The 27,136-nt window shown below is 43.0% G+C and overlaps 1 protein-coding gene across 2 annotated transcripts; it reads left to right on the top strand.

Annotated features, from left to right (window-relative positions):
* Positions 1-1,533: 1,533 nt before the first annotated feature.
* LOC139565819 (protein mono-ADP-ribosyltransferase PARP12) lies at positions 1,534-21,279 on the top strand. 2 transcript variants are annotated; one of them, XM_071386419.1, is made up of 9 exons: positions 1,534-1,640; positions 12,481-12,590; positions 13,683-13,881; positions 14,878-15,022; positions 18,586-18,721; positions 18,997-19,117; positions 19,619-19,697; positions 19,845-20,050; positions 20,249-21,279. In XM_071386419.1, the coding sequence occupies exons 1-9, from the start codon at positions 1,619-1,621 to the stop codon at positions 20,302-20,304; spliced, it is 1,074 nt and encodes a 357-aa protein (XP_071242520.1). In that variant the 5' UTR covers positions 1,534-1,618; the 3' UTR covers positions 20,305-21,279. The 2 variants fall into 2 exon arrangements, with proteins under 2 accessions (XP_071242520.1, XP_071242519.1); XM_071386418.1 differs by having other exon boundaries at positions 13,683-13,893.
* Positions 21,280-27,136: the final 5,857 nt, after the last annotated feature.

Here is a 27,136-nt window from a genome sequence, read left to right as displayed (position 1 = left end):
TGGAGATGTTTGATATGAGTCTGGAAGGAGAGTTTGCAGTCTAGCCAGACACCTAGGTACTTATAGAGTATAATGTTGTACTCGCTTGAAAACAATAATGCAATGATTCATTGCATTGAGGTGTTGTAGGCTGGTCTAGGTAGGATAATTGTATTGTCACTTAACAAGATCAATAGGGGAGCTTTTTAAGCCGTGCGTCTCAGGTCTTCACTGTTCTTTCATGCGCAATGATGCACCTGGCCTCTCAGCTCCGTATCAGCTACACCTATTTGTTCTCATGGATTTCCAATTGAAATTTAATGCAGCTTTTAATGCTTTTTATGTGTGGTATGATTGCTAGTTAGCCTATTGCAGATTTGGACAAACGATCCACCTACTACTATTGTCACTATGAATGGTGGATCGAGGGCATGATAGATAGACTGGTAGAATATATTGACCTGTGGTATAGTTAAGAAATAAGGCCTGAAGGGGTGTGGTAAATGGCCAATATACCAGGGCAAAGGGCTGTTCTTATGCACGACTGTTCTTGTGCACTATGCAATGCTGAGTGCCTCGAAACAGCCCTTAGTCGTGGTATATGGGCCATATACCACAAACCCCGGAGGTGCCTTATTGCTATTATAAACTGATTACCAACATAACTAGAAGAGTATAAAGTTATGTTTTGTCATACCTATGGTATATGGTCTGATATATAACTGATTTCAGCCAATCAGCATTCAGGGCTTGAACCACCCAGTTTATAATTAAGCAATAAGGCCCGAGGGGGTGTGGTACAGCCAATGGCTAAGGGCTGTTCTTATGCACAATCTAACACGGAGTGCCTGGATACAGCCCTTAGCCGTGGTATATTGGCCATATACCACAAACCCCCAAGGTGCCTTATTGCTATTATAAACTGTTTTTAACATCATTAGAAGAGTAAAAAGTAATGTTCTGTCATACTGTACCTGTGGTACATTGTCATATACCATAGCTTTCAGCCAATCAGCATTCAGCGCTCGAACCACCCACCCAGTTCATAATTAAGCAATAATGCATGAGGGGGTGTGGTATATGGCCAATATACCACGGCTAAGGGCTGTTCTAAGGCACGACGCAAGCGGAGTACCTGGACACAGCCCTTAGCCGTGGTATATTGGCCATATACCACAAACCCCCAAGGTGCCTTATTGCTATTATAAACTGGTTACCAACCTAATTAGTACAGGGAAAACAAATGTTTTGTCATACCCATGGTATACGGTCTGATATGTCAGCCAATCAGCAGTCAAACCACCCAGTTTATAATTAAACTTAGTGCAAGGAAAAGGCAGTGCATAAGGGAAGTACCAAACACCTTGATTATAGGGGAGGCGTATGCAAGCAGATGGGGACATTTGAATAGGATGGAAGAATTATATCGTAAAAAAATGCAAGAGAGTCAATGTAAACCTAGGAAAAAAAATACACTACAATTTTTTTAAAAACATACAACCCTCCCCAAACCAAAATAAAAAAGTTTGACAACCCCTGCTCCGTAAATTTCGATCTGTCCCTAATGTAAAATGATTGAGCAAGCTTCACTGGTTAGCGGGCTATTCAATGGAAAACGAAAGCTATTACTATTCTCCCCATGGCGTCCAGCAACGTAAATGGTAAGACGCATTACATATGAACTGATTAGATTATTTCCTTACAATGTTTTATTTTATTATATCCGCTTCCCTTGTAATATTTATGTTTCATATCAAGCGGTATAATGCGTGAATTGTTGTTGTTTCGTGTCGGACAGACGGCTTTGATTCAATAGGTCCTAGCCAACTTGACAACACGTTAAAGTTAACTTATGTGTTTTATATAAAATTCACATTTCTATGTTTACTTTGTTCTCAGGTATAGTCGTTATGGTAAAGTTACTATAATAGTAGGATTTTGTTTCTAGGAAATTATAACATGCTTTCACTTTCATTTCTTTAATTCATAACAATGTCCTATAATGCTCAGGATAGACAGACTGGTAGACTAAAAACAAGGAAGCCATGCCTATACGCAGCTTCACTACATTACCAAAAGTATGTGGACATCTGCTCGTTGTACATCTCATTCCAAATCATGGGCATTAATATGGAGTTGGTCCCCCCTTTGCTGCTATAACAGCCTCAACTCTTCTGGGAAGGCTTTCCACTAGATGTTGAAACATTGTTGCGGGGACTTGCTTCCATTCAGCCACAAGAGCATTAGTAAGGTCGGGCAACTGATGTTGGGCGATTAGGCCTGGCTCGCAGTCGGCGTTCCAATTCATCCCAAAGGTGTTTGATGGGATTGAGGTCAGGGCTTTGTGCAGGCCAGTTAAGTTCTTCCACACCGATCTCAACAAACCATTTGTGTGTGGACCTCACTTTGTGTATGGGGGCATTATCATGCTGAAACAGGAAAGGGTCTTCCCCGTTGCCACAAAATTGGATGCACAGAATTGTCAAGAATGTCATTGTATGCTGTAGTGTTAAGATTTTCCTTCACTGGAACTAAGGGGTCTAACCCAAACCATGAAAAACAGCCCCAGACCATTATTCCTCCTCCACCAAACTTTACAGTTGGCACTATGCATTGGGGTAGGTAGCGTTCTCCTGGGATCCGCCAAACCCAGTTGGACTGCCAGATGGTGAAGCGTGATTCATCACTCCAGAGAACGCATTTTCACTGCTCCAGAGTCCAATGGCGGCGAGCTTTACACCACTGTCGTTGCACATGGTGATCTTAGGCTTGTGTGCGGCTGCTCGGCCACGGTAACCCATTTAATGAAGCTCCTGATGAACAGTTCTTGTGCTGATGTTGCTTCCGGAGGCAGTTTGGAACTCGGTAGTGAGTGCTGCAACCGAGGACAGACAATATTTACATACTTATGCACTCGGCGGTCCCGTTCTGTTGTTGCTCCTAGATGTTTCCACTTCACAATAGCAGCACTTACAGTTGACCGGGGCAGCTCTAGCAGGGAAGAAATTTGACGAACTGACTTGTTGGAATGGTGGCATCCTATGACGGTGCCACGTTGAAAGTCACAGGTCTTCAGTAAGGCCATTCTACTACCAATGCTTGTCTATGGAGATTGCATGGCAGTGTGCTTGATGTCATACACCTGTCAGCAATGGATGTGGCTGAAATAGCCGAATCCACTCATTTGAAAGGGTGTCCACATACTTTTGTATGTATAGTGTAAATCAAAATCCTTCTTGCCAATTTAACCAGGTCCATATTGCTGTTATCAATTGTGGGAAACACATTTAACACTGCATTCAGTCTAAACCGCATAATTAGCAGGAGGACAGCATTACACACTGTAAAACCGGATAAGTTCTGGCTTCTCAAACATTGAGGGGGAAAAAATGAAGTTAAGAAACTTAAATAGCTGAAGTGAGCAGTACTATCTTCATATGAGTAAAACAAATGCAGTGTCTTTTGAGTAAGGTATACTTAAATGTAAGCCTCCAGTGTGCCTTGCCTTTGAATTGTAGAGTTACCTCCCATGACTGTATTTGTTAATGAGAGACATAGTTGTTGAATTTGTTCATTTTCAGTCCTGTGGCCTTCAACAAGTGAGTTCCTAGGCGAAGATCATTATAATTGAGCCATGACATACAGTATACCTTAACATAAGGCCTTAAACCGTGGCCTGAAACTCATGGTTTACAGGCCACTACAGGCCTGTAAGTAGGGTTGCAAAATGTATTGTTTAAAGTAATTATCAAAACCAGAGAAAGTTTCAAACAAAACTATGCTCATCCATATCAAATGCTTTTAAAAATATTTATAAGGACGCTATAGTCTATGACATCTAAGACCAAACAAATATTACAAATGTGTCTCCCTCATGAATCCCATGTCCAGTCATACTTTGGGTCTCAGTGTTTGTCCCTAAACATCATTTAGTCTCAGCTGCAGCATTCAAATTGTGGTCATCATGTGTCTGTGAATCACAACATTAAAAACGGAGTGATCACAGCATTTCCACAAATTAAGCCATACACAACATTATGGTTTACACTAGGTCTACTGTGTGGGAATGGTGAAAGAATCTTAGCCCAGCTGTAGGTCCATTTGAGTGTGTGGTCACTTAGGGCGGCACATCAACCAGTTCTGGGACCATTGGAGACTTGGGCTGCTTGCTCTCAAAGTGCTATAAAAGGTAATGTACAAATTGTAGGACATAACATTTTGTGGCTTAGATGGAATTCAAAGTTGAAAAATGATAAACTGAGCAATGCGATGCAACAAACTACTACACATGACAGACTGTACCACACAGGCCAGGGCCCGGTTAGAACCTTCGTGGGAGCATCGTTAAATCTCCGAGCTGTTTCCCAAAACCATTTTTACTGAAGTTGCACTTGAAAACGCTTGTTACTTACCAAATTCCTCAGACCACTCGTAACACAGCTTAGTGCGTCATTAGAGGTGTTTCTCCCTACCGCATCACTTCACACAGATCTATGCTTAACATAGAATCAAGATACTTCTGTCTATGACTTCCGATAACTTCAGAACTAAGTTGAATACAAATGCAGAGTTGCCAATGTCTTTGCAATTGTTACAAACAAGCGAAGGATACAAATATGCTTCACATGAAAACTGAGATGACTACATTAAAAGATAAATAGTCTAGTGTAGTGATGTTTAGTTTGCGAATTATATTTTTTATTTTGAACGACTCTTTACTGACTCGAGAGTCATGATATGTTTTCTGAGTGAGTCGTCTGTTTGACCTGCTATTGCTGGCCTCAATGAGTTCTACAGCAGGAGTAATTGCAGATCGCTATTAGGGGCGTTTTCTGATGTCAAGTTACACCCATTGATGCTCGCCATTGGTCCGTGGCCGTTTCTTTCACATCGGGGACAGATGTTGACAACTGTTGCATTGTAGCTAATCCTAACCCAAACTCTTTTCCTAACCTTAACCTCATTCACCTAACCTGACACATTAATTATCCTAACTTGCTTTGTAAACAAATCATCTGTGTCGAGAAACAATCAAATTTGTCACGTGCCAAATACAACAGGTGTAGGTAGACCTTACCGTGAAATGCGTACTTCCAAGCCCTTAACCAACAATGCAGTTCAAGAAATAGAGTTAAGAAAATATTTACTTAAATAAGTAACACAATAAAATGACATAACAATAACGAGACTATATATAGGGAGTATCGGTACAAAGTCATTGCGCTGGGGTACAGGTTAGTCGAGGTAATTTGTACATGTAGGAAGGGGTAAAGTGACTATGCATAGATAATAAACAGCGAGCAGCAGCAGTGTAAAAACAAGAGGGCGCGGGGTAGGTAACACCAATGAGCATTACCTGATATCAAGGAACGACCACATCAAGAAAAGCCCTGAATTGCATCTGCAATTACACCATATTGGGGTCAGCGGCTCCAGAGACGTGCTCTGACCACAAACTGTCTGTCATATGCTATTGTCACGAACCGGCTCGAAGTTCGTAACAAAAAGGGAGACAACGTGGAGATAAGGAATAACAAAATATATTTATTAACTGAAGTAAACTAAATACAATTAACAATGGTGTGTGTAGTCAGTAATCAGTAGTGTAAGTGAGTGGTTGCGTGCATAAATGTGATAATGAGGGTTGTTGAAAGGTGCCAAAGCAAACAAACGGCCACAAAAATGCCACAACCAAAATCTATAAGTGTGTCTGCATGGAGAGAGTCTCCTCAATGAATGGGGAAAGATGTGTATTTATCCCGGGACACACCCGTGCACAGGTGTCCCATGTCGCTGACGACCCTCCCAGCTCCGCCCACCGACATCCTAATAAGGAAAACAAGAGCAAAGAGAAAGAATATGGCAGACCAGTCACAAACAAAATACTGTCACAAACAAAATACTGCCCTGGATCCTAGTAAATGACCTAGCCTGCATCCCAAATTCACCCAGCCTGCGTCCCAAATTCATAAGGGGGTACGTGTTCACACTTCCACTTGCCCCAGCCAACCTCGTCTTCCCCAGACCTCAGCAACCTTTGCACACAGGAAGTAACCTTTAAGAGGAAAGACAAAAACTAGACCAGAAGGGAACAGACAGGAGCGACAGAACAGGACAATACCAAACAAAATAAACAACAGTCAGTCACATAGACATTCAGGAACAGGGCGCACGAGAGAGCGCGTCAGCAACAAGCTCCAACAAAAAGAACGTCTCAGGGTCCTTCTCATTACATTTTGGCAACATACGTAAGTTTCCAACATTTTCAAATGTGTCCGGTAGAGATCGACCGATTAATCAATACACAAGTATATATTTTTAAACCTGCATATTTAGTTAATATTGCCTGCTAACATGAATTTCTTTTAACTAGGGAAATTGTGTCACTTCTCTTGCGTTCCGTGCAAGCAGTCTGGGTATGTGCAGCAGTTTGGGCCACCTGGCTCATTGCAAACTATGTGAAGACCATTTATTCCTAACAAAAACCGTAATTAATTTGCCAGAATTGTACATAATTATGACATAACATTGAAGGTTGTGCAATGTAATGTCTGGGTATGTGCAGCAGTTTGGGCCACCTGGCTCATTGCAAACTATGTGAAGACCATTTATTCCTAACAAAAACCGTAATTAATTTGCCAGAATTGTACATAATTATGACATAACATTGAAGGTTGTGCAATGTAACAGCAATATTTAGACTTAGGGATGCCACCCATTAGATTTCACTGAAAGAATAAACGTTTTGTTTTCGAAATGATAGTTTCCGGATTTGACCATATTAATGACCTAAAGCTCGTATTTCTGTGTGTTATTATGTTATAATTAAGTCTATGATTTGATATTTGATAGAGCAGTCTGACTGAGCGGTGGTAGGCAGCAGCAGGCTCGCAAGCATTCATTCAAACAGCACTTTCGTGCGTTTGCTAGAAGCTCTTCGCTGTGCTTCAAGCATTGAGCTGTTCATGATTTCAAGCCTATCAACTTCTGAGATTAGGCTGGTGTAACCGATGTGAAATGGCTAGCTAGTTAGCGGGGTTCGTGCTAATAGCGTTTCAATCGGTGACGTCACTCACTCTGAGACCTTGAAGTAGTTGTTCCCCTTGCAGAGGGGCTTTTGTGGAGTGATGGGTAACGATGCTTCAAGGGTGGCTGTTGTCGATGTGTTCCTGGTTCGAGGAGAGGGACGGAAGCTATACTGTTAAGAACATAAGAACATCCAATAGTCAAAGGTATATGAAATACAAATGTTATAGAGAGAAATAGTCCTATAATTCCTATAATAACTACAACCTAAAACTTCTTACCTGGGAATATTGAAGGCTCATGTTAAAAGGAACCACCAGCTTTCATATGTTCTCATCTTCTGAGCAAGGAACTTAAACTTTTGCTTTTTTACATGGCACATATTGCACTTTTACTTTCTTCTCCAACACTTTGTTTTTAAATTATTTAAACCAAATTGAACATGTTTCATTATTTATTTGAGGCTAAATTGATTTGATTGATGTATTATATTAAGTTAAAATAAAAGTGTTCATTCAGTATTGTTGTAATTGTCATTATTACAAATATATATTTTTTAAATCTGCCGATTAATCGGTATCGGCTTTTTTTGGTCCTACAGTAATCGGTATCGGCGTTGAAAAATCATAATCGGTCGACCTCTAGTGTCCAGGGCACGACCGAAAGAGGAGCGACCCCTAGGTAAATCTGGGTCACCTTCCCGGAGCAAACTCTCTCGCCAGTTTGTACAACGCGATTCAAACCAGAGCATACCGGACCTATTTTCTGTCCATATCCCCAGATTCCTACCGCAAGCTCTGAACCTTTTCACCTGGATCAACGCAGCTAGCTAGCTGCAATCCGAGTGACTACTCCTGGCTAACGTCTGTCCCGAAGCAAGCACCAATTAGCCTGGAGCTAGGCCCATCTCCCAGCTAGCTGAAGAGGCCCATCAGCCACTCCTGGGCTACAATACCCGGACCTCTTCTACTGCCGGTACGGGGCACGGAACCCCGCCGATCCTTCACGACTGGACTACCGACATAATCTACTCGAGGGAGTACTCAACTGGCGCCTACGTCGTGACGTCTCCTAAATGCCCATCTGCTAGCCGCGGCCCGCTAGCTGTCTAGAACATATTGGACTGTTAGCTGAATAGATCCATCGGCCAATTTCTTGGGCCACTACACCTATTTTGCCAATTGGACTTGGACTCCTCTGCTACTCGGAACCCTACTAATCCATCACGACTGGTCTATCGACATCACCACACGCAGAGGCTAAAACAGACTTTCCTCCGTCGAGACGTCCCTCTAAGGCCCTTCTGCTAGCTTGGTAGCCCCGGCCTGCTAGCTATCTGAATCGCTGTGTCTCTAGCCAGCCCAACCACTCACTGGACCCATATGATCACTCGGCTACGCATGCCTCTCCCTAATATCAATATGCCTTGTCCATTACTGTCCTGGTTAGTGATTATTGTCTTATTTCACTGTAGAGCCTCTAGCCCTGTTCAATATGCCTCAGCCAACCCTTTAGTTCCACGTCCCACACATGCGGTGACATCACCTGGTTTAAACGTCTCTAGAGACAATATTTCTCTCATCATTACTCAATGCCTAGGTTTACCTCCAATGTACTCACATCCTACCATACCTTTGTCTGTACATTATGCCTTGAATCTATTCTATCGCTCCCAGAAACCTGCTCCTTTTACTCTCTTTCCGAACGTACTAGACGACCAGTTCTGATAGCCTTTAGCCGTACCCTTATCCTACTCCTCCTCTGTTCCTCTGGTGATGTAGAGGTTAATCCAGGCTCTGCAGTGCCTAGCTCCACTCCTACTCCCCAGGTGCTCTCATTTGTTGACTTCTGTAACCGTAAAAGCCTTAGTTTCATGCATGTTAACATTAGAAGCCTCCTCCCTAAGTTTGTTTTAGTCACTGCTTTAGCAGAAAAGAAAGGACATATTATAACACATAATCAAATTTAAAAGGGGTAAGGCTATACACAGATACAACTTTACTTAACTGAATGATAATGCAGCATAGAAAAATATGAACGACAATAGCAGGATAAAGCTGCAGTCTTTACTGCTACATAACACAGATCCGATATGCACACATAGACTGAAGTATAATGTGGCCCGAGAGTACACGTGACCACCGCACGTTAAGAAAACTGTCACTAAACCAAGTTAATGGCGGACAGAGCGAGAGCGCTCATTAACCAACTTAACCATGATATACATGGTCATTAAGATGCTGCAATAGTGAGCAGGCTGTACAGTATAACAAGAACTCTGTATAGAATGGAACTACCATCTTACAAGTAAGGCATAATCATGACACAAATACACAGTGTATGACACAGGGGAGAGGTAGCTAGTTAGCCTGGCTAACTGGCTAGTAAGTTAGTAATGATGATGTACATAATTATATTACAAAGTCCCCCCCTCCCCTCCGACTGCATGTAATATACAAAGCATTAGGAACACCTTCCTAATATTGAGTTGGATACTTTTTAGCCCTCAGAACAGCCTCAATTCATCGGGGCATGGACTCTACAAGGTGTCGAAAGCGTTCCACAGGGATACTGGCCCATGTTGACTCCAATGCTTCCCACAGTGGGTCAAGCTGACTGGATGTCCTTTGGGTGGTGGACCATTTTGAAACTGTTGAGCATGAAAAACTCAGCACCTTTGCAGTTCTTGACACACTCAAACCGGTGCGCCTGGCACCTACTACCATACCCCGTTCAAAGGAACTTAAGTCTTTTGTCTTGTCCATTCAACCTCAGAATGGCACACATACATAATCCATGTCTCAATCGTCTCAAGGCTGCAAAAATCCTTCTTTAACCTGTCTCCTCCCTTTCGTGTACGCTGGTTGAAGTGGATTTAAAGATGCACTATGCAGAAATAGCTCTGCCTTTTCCTGTTTGCCAAAATTTGAATAGTTCTCCTAATTTCAGTTTATGTGGCTAAACAAGCAAGTATAGTCTAGAAAGTCATTGTACCATCTAAACCGCCATAAAATACACTGCTCAAAAAAATAAAGGGAACACTAAAATAACACATCCTAGATCTGAATGAATGAAATATTCTTATTAAATACTTTTTTCTTTACATAGTTGAATGTGCTGACAACAAAATCACACAAAAATTATCAATGGAAATCAAATTTATCAACCCATGGAGGTCTGGATTTGGAGTCACACTCAAAAATTAAAGTGGAAAACCACACTACAGGCTGATCCAACTTTGATGTAATGTCCTTAAAACAAGTCAAAATTAGGCTCAGTAGTGTGTGTGGCCTCCACGTGCCTGTATGACCTCCCTACAACGCCTGGGCATGCTCCTGATGAGGTGGCGGATGGTCTCCTGAGGGATCTCCTCCCAGACCTGGACTAAAGCATCCGCCAACTCCTGGACAGTCTGTGGTGCAACGTGGCGTTGGTGGATGGAGCGAGACATGATGTCCCAGATGTGCTCAATTGGATTCAGGTCTGGGGAATGGGCGGGCCAGTCCATAGCATCAATGCCTTCCTCTTGCAGGAACTGCTGACACACTCCAGCCACATGAGGTCTAGCATTGTCTTGCATTAGGAGGAACCCAGGGCCAACCGCACCAGCATATGGTCTCACAAGGGGTCTGAGGATCTCATCTCGGTACCTAATGGCAGTCAGGCTACCTCTGGCGAGCACATGGAGGGCTGTGCAGCCCCCCAAAGAAATGCCACCCCACACCATGACTGACCCACCGCCAAACCGGTCATGCTGGAGGATGTTGCAGGCAGCAGAACGTTCTCCACGGCGTCTCCAGACTCTGTCACGTCTGTCACATGTGCTCAGTGTGAACCTGCTTTCATCTGTGAAGAGCACAGGGCGCCAGTGGCGAATTTGCCAATCTTGGTGTTCTCTGGCAAATGCCAAACGTCCTGCACGGTGTTGGGCTGTAAGCACAACCCCCACCTGTGGATGTCGGGCCCTCATACCACCCTCATGGAGTCTGTTTCTGACCGTTTGAGCAGAGTGGCCTGCTGGAGGTCATTTTGCAGGGCTCTGGCAGTGCTCCTCCTGCTCCTCCTTGCACAAAGGCGGAGGTAGCGGTCCTGCTGCTGGGTTGTTGCCCTCCTACGGCCTCCTCCACGTCTCCTGATGTACTGGCCTGTCACCTGGTAGCGCCTCCATGCTCTGGACACTACGCTGACAGACACAGCAAACCTTCTTGCCACAGCTCGCATTGATGTGCCATCCTGGATGAGCTGCACTACCTGAGCCACTTGTGTGGGTTGTAGACTCCGTCTCATGCTACCCCTAGCGTGAAAGCACCGCCAGCATTCAAAAGTGACCAAAACATCAGCCAGGAAGCATAGGAACTGAGAAGTGGTCTGTGGTCACCACCTGCAGAACCACTCCTTTATTGGGGGTGTCTTGCTAATTGCCTATAATTTCCACCTGTTGTCTATTCCATTTGCACAACAGCATGTGAAATTTATTGTCAATCAGTGTTGCTTCCTAAGTGGACAGTTTGATTTCACAGAAGTGTGATTGACTTGGAGTTACATTGTGTTGTTTAAGTATTCCCTTTATTTTTTTGAGCAGTGTATATTTTCCATAACCAAAATATTCAATTTTCAGCTGTTTGAAATTGGTGTACAAAACCGAAATTAAAAGACGCAAAAACAAAACTTAAGAACGGGAACGGAAAGCATAGAAATAGTGCACATAGAACAGATCTACCGCTTCTTAGACTTGCTTTCGGTGCGAAGGACAGAACAATGACACACATTTCTATGTGAATTCGGTCAGGTCCCTGAAAAAGTTACATATTGTGCTTTAACAGATGACATCAATAAGGCATCATAGCTTTCACCTGGATTCACCTGGTCAGTTTATTTAATGGAAAAGGCAGGTATTCCTAGTGTTTTGTACACTCAGTGTACATCACATTGAAAATACTCACTCATATTATTCACCTAATTTCCACAAGGGGCCTGCATTTTACATGTAGCTCCTATTTTTGTGGTTTACTTTTAACAATGGAAAATGATTTATTTGTATGTTGTGCCTTTCTGATTGTATATTTTTTGTTAAATATAAAACAACACTGCCATAAACAAAGTAATGCATATAAAATAACAAAACAGGCACCAATTAACGAAGAATAAAATATTAAATGTATTGTGTAAGTGAACTGCTACTGTTTTTTACGTAGCATTTATTTACGTTACAAAATACATAAAATATTTCCCAGTCGTTACATTTTTCCCCACAATGCAATGTAATATACGGTAATCTACTGTATTCAGCTTATATAGTTTGTTACTGTTGATTATACAGTTATTTACTGTGACAATTACAGGATTTTTTTACAGTGTACAAAACACAATTTGATATCACACTGGTCCAATATCACACTGTAATCACAGATTCTCTTCTATTTCCTATTGTTCTATTCTATTCTATTGTATTTCTATTCTATTTTCCCTGTCCAGACCCTAGTCAAGGGAACAGCTACCAGGAGAACTACAGCTGCTCTGAGAGTAACTCTGAGAGCAGTGCTACAGAAGAGGAATCAGACAGTGATGCAGCAGGACCCCGGCAGGTCAGAACTAAGTCTGTAAAAAATATCAAGCAAATAGCCTGTACAAATGAACTGTTCAACTTTACAAATGGAACCCCATATAATTCCTTCTAAAAAGAAAAGTGTGAACAATATATCTATGTAATATGGTAATTTAGCGAATGGTTTTATCCAAACACTTATAGTTAACAGATATAGTGCCTTTTTCAGACCCCTTGACCTTTTCCACATTTTGTTACGTTATAGCCTTATTCTAACATTTATAAAATAGTTTTTTCCCCTCATCAATCTACACACAATACCCCATAATGACAAAGCAAAAACAGGTTTTTAGACATTTTTGCAAATGTATAAAAAAAATTATAACTGAAATATCACATTTACATAAGTATTCAGACCCTTTACTCAGTACTTTGTTGAAGCACCTTTGGCAGCGATTACAGCATTGAGTCTTCTTGGGTATGACGCTACAAGCTTGGCACACTTGTATTTGGGGAGTTTCTCCCATTCTTCTCTGCAGATCCTCTCAAGCTCTGTCAGGTTGGATGGGGAGCGTCGCTGCACAGCTATTTTCAGGTCTCTCCAGAGATGTTTGATCGGGTTCAAGTCCGGGCTCTGGCTGGGCCACTCAAGGACATTCAGAGACTTGTCCCGAAGCCACTGCTGCGTTGTCTTGGCTGTGTGCTTAGGGTCGTTTTCCTGTTGGAAGGTGAACCTTCGCCCCAGTTTGAGGTCCTGAGCACTCTGGAGCAGGTTTTCATCAAGGATCTCTCTGTACTTTTCTCCGTTCATCTTTGCCTCGATCCTGACTAGTCTCCCAGTCCCTGCTGCTGAAAAACATTCCAACAACACGATGCTGCCACCACCATGCTTCACCGTAGGGATGGTGCCAGGTTTCCTCCAGACGTGATGCTTGGAATTCAGGCCAAAGAGTTCAATCTTGGTTTCATCAGACCAGAGAATCTTGTTTCAGGTTTGGTGTGTAGATTGCTGAGGAAACATTTTATTTATTACATTTTAGAATAAGGCTGTAACGTAACAAAATGTGGAAAAAGTCAAAAGTCATGCTGTCATATCTATTTCAGTTTGGTTGATTATATTATATTTGATCAGGATCAGGAAGAGCCTTGCCGGTACTACAACAGTGGTCACTGCCGGGATGGGAAAAGGTGCCACTACCGACACGTCTGCAAATACGCACTGAGAGGCAACTGTCGCTATGGAGCCAGGTGTCGCCTCAAGCACCCCAGCTCCTCCTCTGACAGTGATGGAGGAGGTGGAAGGAGGGACAGGAGGAGGTCTTTATCTGGAGGTAGAGGAGGAGGTGGGAGAGAAAGGACGAGGTCTTCATCTGGAGGTAGAGGAGGAGGTGGAAGGAGGGACAGGAGGAGGACTTTATCTGGAGGGAGAGGAGGTGGGAGAGAAAGGAGGAGGTCTTCATCTGGAGGGAGAGGAGGAGGTGGAAGGAAGGACAGGAAGAGGTCTTTATCTGTAGGTAGAGGAGGAGGTGGGAGGAGGGACAGGAGGAGGTCTTCAACTGGAGGTAGAGGAGGAGGTGGGAGGAGGGACAGGAGGAGGTCTTTATCTGGAGGGAGAGGAGGAGGTGGAAGGAGGGACAGGAGGAGGTCTTTATCTGGAGGGAGAGGAGGAGGTGGAAGGAGGGACAGGAGGAGGTCTTTATCTGGAGGGAGAGGAGGAGGTGGGAGGAGGAACAGGAGGAGGTCTTTATCTGAAGGTAGAGGAGGTGGTGGAAGGAGGGACAGGAGGAGGTCTTTATCTGGAGGGAGAAGAGGTGGTGGAAGGAGGGACAGGAGGAGGTCTTTATCTGGAGGGAGAGGAGGAGGTGGAAGGAGGGACAGGAGGAGGTCTTTATCTGGAGGGAGAGGAGGAGGTGGAAGGAGGGACAGGAGGAGGTCTTTATCTGGAGGGAGAGGAGGAGGTGGAAGGAGGGACTGGAGGAGGTCTTTATCTGGAGGGAGAGGCGGAAGTGGGAGAGAAAGGAGGAGGTCTTCATCTGGAGTGAGAAGAGGAGACCGGGCCATGGAAAGGTCTTCATCTAGAGGTGAGACGTGTACTAGGCTGTAATAGGGTCAGAGAGGAAGGGAGGGAGTCGACAAGTTTGCTTACATTCAATCCATAAACCTTGAAACGTTTAGAAATGTTAATTGACCAAGACTGAAAATGGACAATGGCCTAATCAAGTTAATATGTTTGTGTTTGTGACCATGAACAGAGATGTGTATGGATGCAACGAATGAGTGTCTTGTGAGTGTAATTTACCTGTATCCATTTTGTTCCCCACTGTCAGAGGCTCAGCGTGACTTTAGCGGGCCATACAAATGGCAGTTGGAAGATGGACATGGCTGGAAGGACATAGCCAACGATCACATTTTGGAGGGACAGTACTCCCAACCCAACATTAAGGGCATCAATATCTACAACACCCCCTACGGGTAAGGAGAGGGAGTACACCTGAAGGTGTTAGTTTAGTTCAGAGCCAGATAGACCTACAAACATTGTATATACAATATATTTACAGTACCAGTCAAAAGTTTGGACACACCTATTCATTCAAGGGTTTTTCTTTATTTTTACAATTTTCTATGTTGTAGAATAATAGTGAAGACACCAAACTATGAAATAACACAGATATAATCATGTAGTAACCAAAGAAGTGTTAAACGAATCAAAATATATATTTTTTTTTGAGAGTCTTCAAAGTAGCCACCCTTTGCCTTGCTAAACTCTTAGCATTCTCTCAACCTGCTTCACCTGGAATGCTTTTCCAAACGTCTTAAAGGAGTTCCCACATATGCTGAGCACTTGTTGGCTGGTTTTCCTTCACTCTGCAGTCCAACTCATCCCAAACCATCTCAATTGGGTTGAGGTTGGGGGATTGTGGAGGCCAAGTCATCTGATGCAGCACTCCATCACTCTCTCCGTCTTGGTCAAATAGCCCTTACATAGCCTGTAGGTGTGTTGGGTCATTGCCCTGTTGAAAAACAAATGATTGTCCCACTAAGTGCTAACCAGATGGGATGGCGTATCGCTGCAGAATGCTGTGGTAGCCATTCTGGTTGTGTGCCTTGAGTTCTAAATAAATCACAGACAGTGTCACCAGCAAAGCACCCCCACACCATCACACTACCTCCTCCATGCTTCACGGTGGGAACCACACATGCGGAGATAGTCCGTTCACCTACTCTACGTCTCACAAAGACACTGCGGTTGGAACCAAAAATCAACAGATTTCCACTGGTATAATATCCATTGCTCGTGTTTCTTGGCCCAAGCAAGTCTCTTCTTCTTACTGGTGTCCTTTAGTAGTGGTTTCTTTGCAGCAATTCAACCATGAAGGCCTGATCCACGCAGTCTCCTCTGAACAGTTGATGTTGTGTCTGTTACTTGTACCTTGTGAAGCATTTATTTGGGCTGCAATTTCGGATGCTGGTAACTAATGAACTTATTCTTTAACTCTTCCTTTCCTATGTCGGTCCTCAAGAGAGCCAGTTTCATCATAGCGCTTGATGGTTTTTTCGACTGCACTTGAAGAAACTTTCAAAGTTCTTGAAATGCTCCGGATTGATGGATTGTCGTTTCTCTTTGCTTATTTGAGCTGTTCTTGCCATAATATGGACTTGGTATTTTACCAAATATGGCTATCTTCTGTATACCACCCCTACCTTGTCACAACACAAGTGATTGGCCCAAATGCATAAAGAAGGAAAGTAATTCCACAAATGTACTTTTAACAAGTCACACCTGTTAATTTAAATGCATTCCAGGTGACTGCGTACCTCACTAAGCTGTTTGTGAGAATGCCAAGAGTGTGCAAAGCTGTCATCAAGGCAAAGGGTGGCTACTTTGAATCTGTTTAACACTTCTTTGTTACTACATGATTCCATATGGGTTATTTCTTGTTTTGATGTCACTTCACTATTATTTTACAATGTAGAAAATAGGAAAAATAAAGAAAAACCCTTGAATGAGTAGATGTGTCCAAACTTGACTTGACTGGTATTGTATATATACAGTGGCAAGAAAAAGTATGTGAACCCTTTGGAATTACCTGGATTTCTGCATAAGTTGTCATACAATTTGATCTGACCTTCATCTAAGTCACAACAATAGACACACACAGTGTGCTTAAACTAATAACACACAAATTATTGTAATTTTCTTGTCTATATTGAATACATAATTTAAACATTCACAGTGTAGGTTGTAAAAAGTATATGAACCCCTAGTCTAATGACTTCTTCAAATGCTAATTGGAGTCAGCGGTCAGCTAACCTGGAGTTCAATCAATGAGACGAGATTGGAGATGTTGGCAAGAGTTGCCCTGCCCTATATAAAACACTCACAAAATTTGAGTTTGCAATTCACAAGAAGCATTGCCTGATATGAGCCATGCCTCGAACAAAAGAGATCTCAGAAGACCTGAGATTAAGAATTGTTGACTTGCATAAAGCTGGAAAGGGTTCTAAAATTATCTCTAAAAGCCTTGATGTTCATCAGTCCATGGTAAGACAAATTGTCTATAAATGGAGAAAGTTCAGTACTGTTGCTACTCTCCCTAGGACTGTCCGTCCTGCAAAGATGACTACAAGAGTGCTCAATGAGGTTAAGAAGAATCCTAGAGTGTCAGCTAAAGACTTACAGAAATCTCTGGAACATGCTAGCATCTCTGTTGATGAGTCTACTATACGTAAAACACTAAACAAGAATGGTGTTCATGGGAGAGCACCACGGAAAAAGCCACTGCTGTCCAAAAATAACATTGCTGGACGTCTGAAGTTCGCAACCTGGATGTTCCACAGTGCTACTGGCAAAATATTCTGTGGACAGATTAAACTAAAGTTGAGTTGTTTGGAAGGAACACACAACACTATGTGTGGAGAAAAAAAGGCACAGCACACCAACATGAAAACCTCATCCCAACTGTAAAGTATGGTGGAGGGAGCATCATGGTTTGGGGCTGCTTTGCTACCTCAGGGCCTGGACAGCTTGCTATTATCGAGAGAAATGAATTCCCAAGTTTATCAATACTTTTTGTAGGAGAATGTAAGGCTGTCTGCCAATTGAAGGTCAACAGAAGTTGGGTGATGCAACAGTACAACAACCTAAAACACAAAAGTAAATCAACAACAGAATGGCTTCAACAAAAGAAAATACGCCTTCTGGAGTGACCCAGTCAGAGTCCTGACCTCAACCCGATTGAGATGCTGTGGCATGACCTCAAGAGAGCGTTTCCCACCAGACATCACAAGAATATTGCTGAACTGAAACTGTCACGGTTCTCTAAAGTAGAACCCAGAAGCAGACCAGGACAAGGAGAGTAAGACGAAGGTGAGTATTTATTTACAAGTTTAAATGTAGTGATAGAAAAATCCAAGTAGCGGAGCGGGCAGCGGAGGTGAGTTGATGGAATTGAGTAAGCAGATCCAAGGAAGTAACTGAAGTCACCGACGACCAGGTAGGGATGGGATGAGTGTTCCGGGTGAATGATGTTCATGGCTAACGATCCGGCAGGGAATGGATGTCAGGTCAGCGCTTATGAAGTGGAGGGGTGATGATCAGGACCAGGTGTGCAGATAGCTGATGGGATACAGGTGCGGGTACTCAGAGATCCTCCAACTAGCTACGTCGCCCGGCAACCAGACAGGGTGCGTTCCAGGACACCGGAAAAAACACTCCAGGACAGAACACAGGCAAAAACAGACTCAGGAAGCGGGATTCGTGACAGAAACAGTTTTGTAAAGAGGAATGGTCCAAAATTCCTCCTGATTGTTGTGCAGGTCTGATCCGCAACTACCTTGGTTGAGGTTATTGCTTCCAAAGGAGGGTCAACCAGTTATTAAATCCAAGGGTTCACATACTTTTTCTTGACACTGTGTATATATATGGGTTTGGTTGACTGATCTAAAGTCTATCAAGGACTTTGAAATAATTATTTTGGTAATTGAGACTCCCCCCCTCCCTCTGTCTTGTCTCTTTCTATTCTCTCTCTCTGTAGCGAAGTGAGTATTGATTTCAAGGCGATGAGAGTCCGCGGTAAGAAGAATCTGAGGGTGAGGCGTTTGGATGGTCAGCAGACAGAGTGGATCTGGTTCTACTCAACTAGCAAATGCTGGGCCAAGTATGGAGAAAAGGTACAGCAAAACACCAGGCAACAACCCCAAGTGTACCGTTGTCTTTAGAAGCTGAACTTAGGAACATACCAGGGTTGAGGTCAATTCCATTTCAATTCAGTCAATTCAGGAAGTAAACTGAACCATGGAAACCTCTTCTGGAACTCTGGAATCCTCTACTCTAGTCTTAATTCAGCTTAGAAACATCATATCATATGACATGTACTGCTATTGAGTGAAGAAAACGTGTCACAGAAACCATTGTTGAGTGACGGGAAGAGTGTTTTTTCTCTCAGGATTCCAAGGGAAACCCAGGCCCCATCCAGAGTTCTGAGATCGAGCAGAAATTCCAACGCAACCGTACCGGTTCTCTTACGTTCAACATCGGCTCCGATATCTTCGAGATCCAATTCAGACGTGAGTCAGACTGAAAGAAACCTTAGACAAACACTTATATTGACATTAAAACTTGAATGTCAAATCAATCAAATCACATTTTATGTGTCACATGCGCCAAATACAACTGGTAAAGACTTTACCGTGAAATACTTACTTACTTTCCCAACAATGCAGAGTTAAAAAGTAAGAAACATTTTCTAAAGAAAAAAAGGAAATATTAACACAATAAAATAACAATAATGTGGCTATACAGTATATATATATATATATTTCTAAATACACATTTTTACACCGCCTGTTATAGAGCTCCTGGATGTACTGGGCCGTACGCGCTACCCTCTGTAGTGCCTTGTGTTCGATGCCAAGCAGTTGCCAGTCTGTGACTCACTCATGTCTGTGACTCACTCAAAACAGAAAGACTCAACGTAACTGAGAAAGTGAAAATATGTGGGGGGGGGAATTCTGCGTTGCTTATTAGTTTCTCTGTTCATGATGTGTGTGTGTGTGTGTGTGTGTCAGAAATGAGACAGGTGAGCGGCAAGAGGAAGAGGAAAGTTGTCCGTCGTCCAAAGTACCAACCACCTCAAAGCGGAAGTCTGTAAGTTCAAACACAATGGAACGGATTGCCCCTTTAGGAGAAGACATTGACTGTGCCATAGACAAAACCCGCATTATTTGAATGTGCTGATTTGAATGTATTGATATTTTACTTGAGATAAACGAAACGGTCTCTCTGATTGAACAGAATTGGTCGAGTGACGTCTGCTTTCCAGAGAGTGAAGATGTCCCCAGCGGGCCAGAGTGAATCTCCAGAGTGGCAGTTTGGGGGGAAAAGTGGGCGCTGGCACACCTTCAAAGACAGTGCTGACATTGAAGACCAGTACCAGCAGGACTTCAATGGATCCATGTCCTTCACTGCCAACGGACAGGCCTACAAGCTGGACTTTTCAGGTAGGAGGCCTCAAGACGTGTGTAGCCTTGCAGATGATGTGTAACTCATGTTAGAGGAGACACGACTTCAGTGGGATCTCTTTTGAAGGTCATCATTCTCATAGTAGGTCTTAATCAATTAGATTTTCTAGAAAAGGAATGACAATATGTATTTCGGCCTTGTCTGAAGCATTCTCTAAATGTCTCTGTCTTTTGCAGCCATGAAGCAAACCAACCAGTCTACAAGGATGACGCGCAACATCAGGCGTGTCTAGAGAGCATGAGGAACAACTCAACACTCCAACATCATCATTGCTGTTTATTTTAGGGGATGTAGAATTGTTGGGTTACTATTGTTTACATGCAAGAACCTGCCATTAGCTCACGAACGAGAAATACATGCCTATTGCAGAAAAGGACTACAGATAATGGATATAATCCTGTATACACTGTGTATGAAACAACATGCACAATAACAAACTGTTTACCTTTTTCAGTTATTTTTTTTGTGCCCTGCAAAAGCAAAGTGCAGTATCTGCAAATTTGGTAAAAAAACATTTGATCTGTTGTAATGGCCTGGTGTAATATGTGATAAGGCATTTCGTTTCCTGACAAGAACAACCCAGTCAATCAGAATATATCATGAAGTACCAGAAATTGCTGTATGTCTGGATGGAAAAATACTTTGAAGTCAGATTTTGCTGTTCATTATTTTAAGCAGATATTGCACTTTGCCTTTGTAGAGTATACATATATGAGGAATGCTGTAGCAGACTGCCATGATCAAGTAACTGGGACATTTAGTTAGATAACATTTGTGTGCATGATGTTGAAATGTAGGTCATACCTTTTATCTCAGGTGTTGTTCGAAAAGACGGGAATATTCAAAGCCCTCATTAAATAAGCCTTAATATTTTTATTTAATCATTTATTTGAATCAAGGGTCATAGCCAATGATGTATATACACATCATTGGTAATCTAGCTTGTGTTCATTTCTAACGTGGCTGCAGAATAAACAGCCCACTGAGTGCCTTATACTTTACCCCTAGATGAGCTAGATGAGTTATATTTTTATTCAGAAGAAGAACTGTGAGCAAACAAATCGTGTTACGAACAGTTGAACAGTTTGATGTTCAAATGTTCTTAAAAATGAGCTGACGCTTGTCCTGGGTACCTTAATATGATTGAAAGCTTAAACTGCCGTATTGTTACTGTACACAATGAATAAAGACAAAAACAGTGTATGTTTCCATGTAATAAGGTTTTGATTAAAAGCTGAATAAAATCTGAAATGTTTGAATGCTTTTATTATGTGTTCTGGTAGTTTGCATGATTGTTCTTGGTTCTAATAAGTCTACGTTTGTTCATCTTTATTTATCTTTCTCCAATCTGAAAGGGTATGTTTTTTTGTTGTTTTTTTCCCCATTTTCTCCCCAATTTTCGTGGTATCCAATCGCTAGTAATTACTATCTTGTCTCATCGCTACAACTCCCGTACGGGCTCGGGAGAGACGAAGGTCGAAAGCCATGCGTCCTCCGAAGCACAACCCAACCAAGCCGCACTGCTTCTTAACACAGCGCGCCTCCAACCCGGAAGCCAGCCGCACCAATGTGTCGGAGGAAACACCGTGTACCTGGCCCCCTTGGTTAGCGCGCACTGCGCCCGGCCGAGTCGCTGGAGCGCGATGAGACAAGGATATCCCTACCGGCCAAACCCTCCCTAACCCAGACGACGCTATGCCAATTGTGCGTCGCCCCACGGACCTCCCGGTCGCGGCCGGCTGCGACAGAGCCTGGGCGCGAACCCAGAGACTCTGGTGGCGCAGCTAGCACTGCGATGCAGTGCCCTAGACCACTGCGCCACCCGGGAGGCCCTGAAAGGGTATGTTTTAAGCGAAACAGAGCCGCGAAAAAATATGTAACCCCTTATTTTGGTCACTACAACGTTTCCATATATAATTCCATACATTTTTTTGACTGGTACCAGGGGGCCTTCAGACAAGTCTTGTGAGGCCTGTGGGTGTCCTCAAGAAAACTGACATGTACATGTTCCTGAGAGTCTCACCTTTACACAGAGTAGTGTTTAGCCCAAACTGTTCACCCCCTAAAGACAGAAGTTGGCAGATCGGCTGTACCAACTTCAGATGAGTCTCAAGACAGAGAACGCCATCGTGAGAGTCTAATCTTTCCATACAAACACCGCTCTGTCACCTTTCACCGCAATGCGGTGGATTGAGATGCGTCGAATGCAAAAAAACAGATACATCTAACTTAAACTGACAGATTTTTATGGGATTTTTTTTTAAATTATGCTGATTAGATTTCTGTGGGGGCATGGATATTGACTCTAGGGGTTTAACAGAATCTGATTTTTTTAAAAGTGTGATTTTCACTGGACTGTTACTCTAAGTGAAAGCAATACAAAATAAAGTCATGACTGATGTGTAAAGACGAATGAAAGTTCCACTCTATATTTTCAACTAAAAGTAAGACGTTTTTTTATATACAACCATTTGACTATTATATTTATATTTAAATAACTAGCCTTTCAACTTTTCTAGACATGATTTAATACCCATTTAATCTTTTGGGAGTTTTTTTTTGTACTAAAGCAAGCAAGTCGGCTCGTCATTGACTAGATTATTTTTCACTTTATTTGTTATAATGATTACGTTTTATATCTGTTATTTACAGTGTCATTGCGTGGGTTTGGCAATAGTTATCTGGTAAGTTTACGAGCATTACAGGTCAACATTTCTCAGTTGCATTATTGTTTGCATAGGCTATTGTCAATAACACACCAACAAAACACTTTATAGTCAAATGCCTAATGCTGATGTCACAGCTGACTACTTGAGCAATAAATCGTCCATCGCAGAAAATCAAGTACTTAACAATGAATAAGAGCCCATAGACCTGCCGGTATATCATTCTGTAGATGTACATTATTTATAGGAAATAGTTTCATACTTGTTTATTACCGGTCTAATCCTTATTGAAGGAATATGAGGAGGAGGAGGAAGAGAACTATGAGCAGAGCACTTGAATAGTGTTCATTCCTTGTCCCCTTTCCTTGATAGATAATATTGGTTCAAGGAGGTGAACAGGAGAGGAAGCATTTTAAGAGAATTAAGACTCAAACCTAGGATATGATTATGTATTTGTTATATGTTAAACAATAGTTCAGTAACCTAAGTTCTGACATATGTTTCTGAACAAACAGGTGGATTGTGTGTGTAGCCTTTCTGCTCTGTGTATTCTAGGCAGGTCTATATAGATTTTGATCAGATTGAGGCTCAAAATGCTGCCATGGGTGTACGGCGACTCACGTTCCTACCTCAGGGTCAAAGTGAAGACATCGGGTGGTATTTCAAAGACAATCTGATATGGCGTGAATACGGTTCTTTGGTGAGTGAATCTGAATGTTCCCAAATGGTCCTATAATACAACGTTTTAAATTGGAATTAAATCAAACTGAAATTCTCCCTGCATATTTCATTTCTCTCTCTCTCTTTCTGCCCCCCCCCCCTCTCCCGACCCCAGGGTCCAGGTCAGGGCTCGTCCTCAGTCAGTAGTGGTGATGTGGAACGACAGTACATCCTCAGACCTCAGGGGACCTTCCACTTCACTGTGGGGAGCACCAGCTACACGTTAGACTTCACAGGTAGACTCCACACAGGGCCGTATTCATTAGGTCACGCTGTAGGAAATTACCTTTAAATGTCAACTGCGCTACAAGACAGGTCTTCTGCACTATGGATTGAATTGATCAGTTCCTTCATCACTTTTTGGACAAAATGATATGTACCTATTGACTCTTGAAGAATATAACTTATAAATGCCTTATGAGCTTAGTTCAACTGTCATACCCCATCAGAACCCAAAATACAAGCTTGTTTCACTCCAGTGTTTGTAAATTTAAACTAACATTTAATAGCCTCAAAACATGGTTAAAACTATACTTTTGATATCATGGATGGTCAGTCCTTGCAATCATAGCTCTATGAATTTGAGATTGGTTACATTTCTCCAGCTTCCTCCCTTACCTTTTTACCAAAACAGGGGCATGAAGAACGGTTTGTTATTGTTTCAACTGCTGATTGCCGCTTTAAGCTTCTTTTTTGTTGTTGTAGAGCAATTGACAATACTTTGCATATCCTGCCAGACAGCATTTCCCGTACAATACAAAGGTTTTTCTTAGCATATGTATGTCTTCTTCAGCTATGACACAGACCAATTCAGCCACCCGGGTACAGAGAACAGTCTGGCGGCGTCCAAAGTTCAACTCCATCGTCTCAGGGAATGGCAGGTATGAGGTTTCATCCACAACCTTATTCCATTTAGACCCCTGGCCTCTTCCCCTAGAATAGGGCCTATGGTGAACAGCAGGTATTTTGGCCCCTAGCCTCTTCCCCTAGGACCTACGATGAACAGCAGGTATTTTGGCCCCTAGCCTCTTCCCCTAGGACCTACGATGAACAGCAGGTATTTTGGCCCCTAGCCTCTTCCCCTAGGACCTACGATGAACAGCAGGTATTTTGGCCCCTAGCCTCTTCCCCTAGGGCCTACGATGAACAGCAGGTATTTTGGCCCCTAGCCTCTTCCCTTAGGGCCTACGATGAACAGCAGGTATTTTGGCCCCTAGGATAGGGCCTACGATGAACAGCAGGTATTTTGGCCCCTAGCCTCTTCCCCTAGGACCTACGATGAACAGCAGGTATTTTGGCCCCTAGCCTCTTCCCCTAGGATAGGGCCTACGATGAACAGCAGGTATTTTGGCCCCTAGCCTCTTCCCCTAGGACCTATGGTGAACAGCATTTATTATGCTGCCTCATCTATATACACCGTTAGGGGCCTGCCTCATTAATTTAACCTGTGTGATGGTTGTGTTGCCAAAGTTATTTGAATGAGTAAGTTCCAGGTCAACTTCATTGCATTCGTTGTATTGCATCATCGACTACCACTCAGGCAGCTGTATTATATGATGTGTTTAGCTGATTATTTAAACCCATCCAGGCGTTGTGAGATCTGGCCGCCGTCTGCAATGTAGTCAGCCTGGAATGCAGACTTTCTGTATACAAACTGGCCTATAGGAATCTTGTAGGTGTTATTCAATAGAAATATTCATCAAATCTATACAGAAAAAGTTACAAACACCAAAACAAAATAACCACAACATAATAATAGCATTAAATATACATTATTTCTAACAAAAAATTCCAGCTTCTCTCTAGTGTGATTGGTTTCCCCTTTGACCTCAACTCAGTGTCAAGATAACTTTACATACTTTCCTGACATATGCAAGTGTGATCATCTATAGTTTCATACCTAGGTTCTTGTCACAGCAACACTGAAGTGTAAATTCACTATTTTTTTGCAGCTTATCCATTGCCCAATCAGCCCCCACCGTAATTGCCTCACCACCGCCCTCTGCTGGCTACACCTGGGAATTCATGGGCGAGGAGGGAGTGTGGATAGAATACCAGACTCCAGTGAGTGTGAAACCTTGAAACCTTGCAAATAGCACACTACATGACAGATTGTATATTGTATATGCCCTCATTAAGGTGAGAAAGGGGGAGGGAGACAGTCATGGTATAGCAGCAAATAATATGTGGCTTTTTCCAGAGTTGCTCACTGGAGTGCTGGGATTGAGAGACGCTACCAGAAGAACCCTAAGGGACAGATACGCTTCAAAGCTGGGAGATATTCCTACACCCTCGACTTCTCAGGTCAGACTGACTTAAATACTGGTTTACCATAACGTGACCTGTCTAGGAACACTCCTGGAGTTTTCTGTGTCTCTTCCAGGCATGTGTCAGACCAACGTTGGCATCGGGACCAAAAGAATTGTGAGGAGAACTCAATGTGAAGCTCAACAAACAAGCAGGTATGCACAATACAGGCTGGGAACCTAGAGCAAGGAGTTTTACTGACCAAAGTCTTGTCCCTATAGGTTAGGGCCAATAGTTTTTCCTGGTCTGGCCATGTAGTCAGGAAGAAGTCGTGGTCATTAGTCAAGGCCTTTCTGACCTGCTAGAGAGAACCCATGTGTAACAACTGTACAATGTGACAAATAATGAAAACTCAATGTCTAATTCCCGTCCTCCTCTCACAGTGGAGGTATGGGTTTACAGTCCCGTTGGCAATTTCAAGACGTGGACGGAAGCTCCATAAGAGTAGTCTTCATATTACTACATTAAAAACACATGACCAAGCAGCGTGTGTGTTGACTTAATCCTGTAGAGAAGTGGCACCTGCAGTGTATCCAGCCAGGACATTGAAGCCCAGTACCAGCAGAACCCAAATGGAACTATGAACTTCACTACCAGGAGATGCAGCTATCAACTGAACTTCTCAGGTAAATACACTGCTCAAAAAAATAAAGGGAACACTTAAACAACACAATGTAACTCCAAGTCAATCACACTTCTGTGAAATCAAACTGTCCACTTAGGAAGCAACACTGATTGACAATAAATTTCACATGCTGTTGTGCAAATGGAATAGACAAAAGGTGGAAATTATAGGCAATTAGCAAGAAACCCCCAATAAAGGAGTGATTCTGCAGGTGGTGACCACAGACCACTTCTCAGTTCCTATGCTTCCTGGCTGATGTTTTGGTGCTCTCACTCTAGTGGTAGCATGAGACGGAGTCTACAACCCACACAAGTGGCTCAGGTAGTGCAGCTCATCCAGGATGCACATTTGTGGCCTGCTGGAGGTCATTTTGCAGGGCTCTGGCAGTGCTCCTTCTTGCACAAAGGCGGAGGTAGCGGTCCTGCTGCTGGGTTGTTGCCCTCCTACGGCCTCCTCCACGTCTCCTGATGTACTGGCCTGTCTCCTGGTAGCGCCTCTATGCTCTGTACACTACGCTGACAGACACAGCAAACCTTCTTGTCACAGCTCGCATTGATGTGCCATCCTGGATGAGCTGCACTACCTGAGCCACTTGTGTGGGTTGTAGACTCCGTCTCATGCTACCACTAGAGTGAGAGCACCGCCAGCATTCAAAAGTGACCAAAACATCAGCCAGGAAGCATAGGAAAGCAGGGGTGTCAAACTCCTTCCCTGGAGGGCCTGGTGTCTGCTGGTTTTCCCTTGTA

The sequence above is a fragment of the Salvelinus alpinus genome, chromosome 37 (genome assembly GCF_045679555.1).
Source record: "Salvelinus alpinus chromosome 37, SLU_Salpinus.1, whole genome shotgun sequence".
NCBI classification, from domain to species: domain Eukaryota; kingdom Metazoa; phylum Chordata; class Actinopteri; order Salmoniformes; family Salmonidae; genus Salvelinus; species Salvelinus alpinus.
The sequence above is the reverse complement of the archived record's forward strand: the minus strand, read 5'-3'. Positions and strand labels throughout refer to the sequence as shown.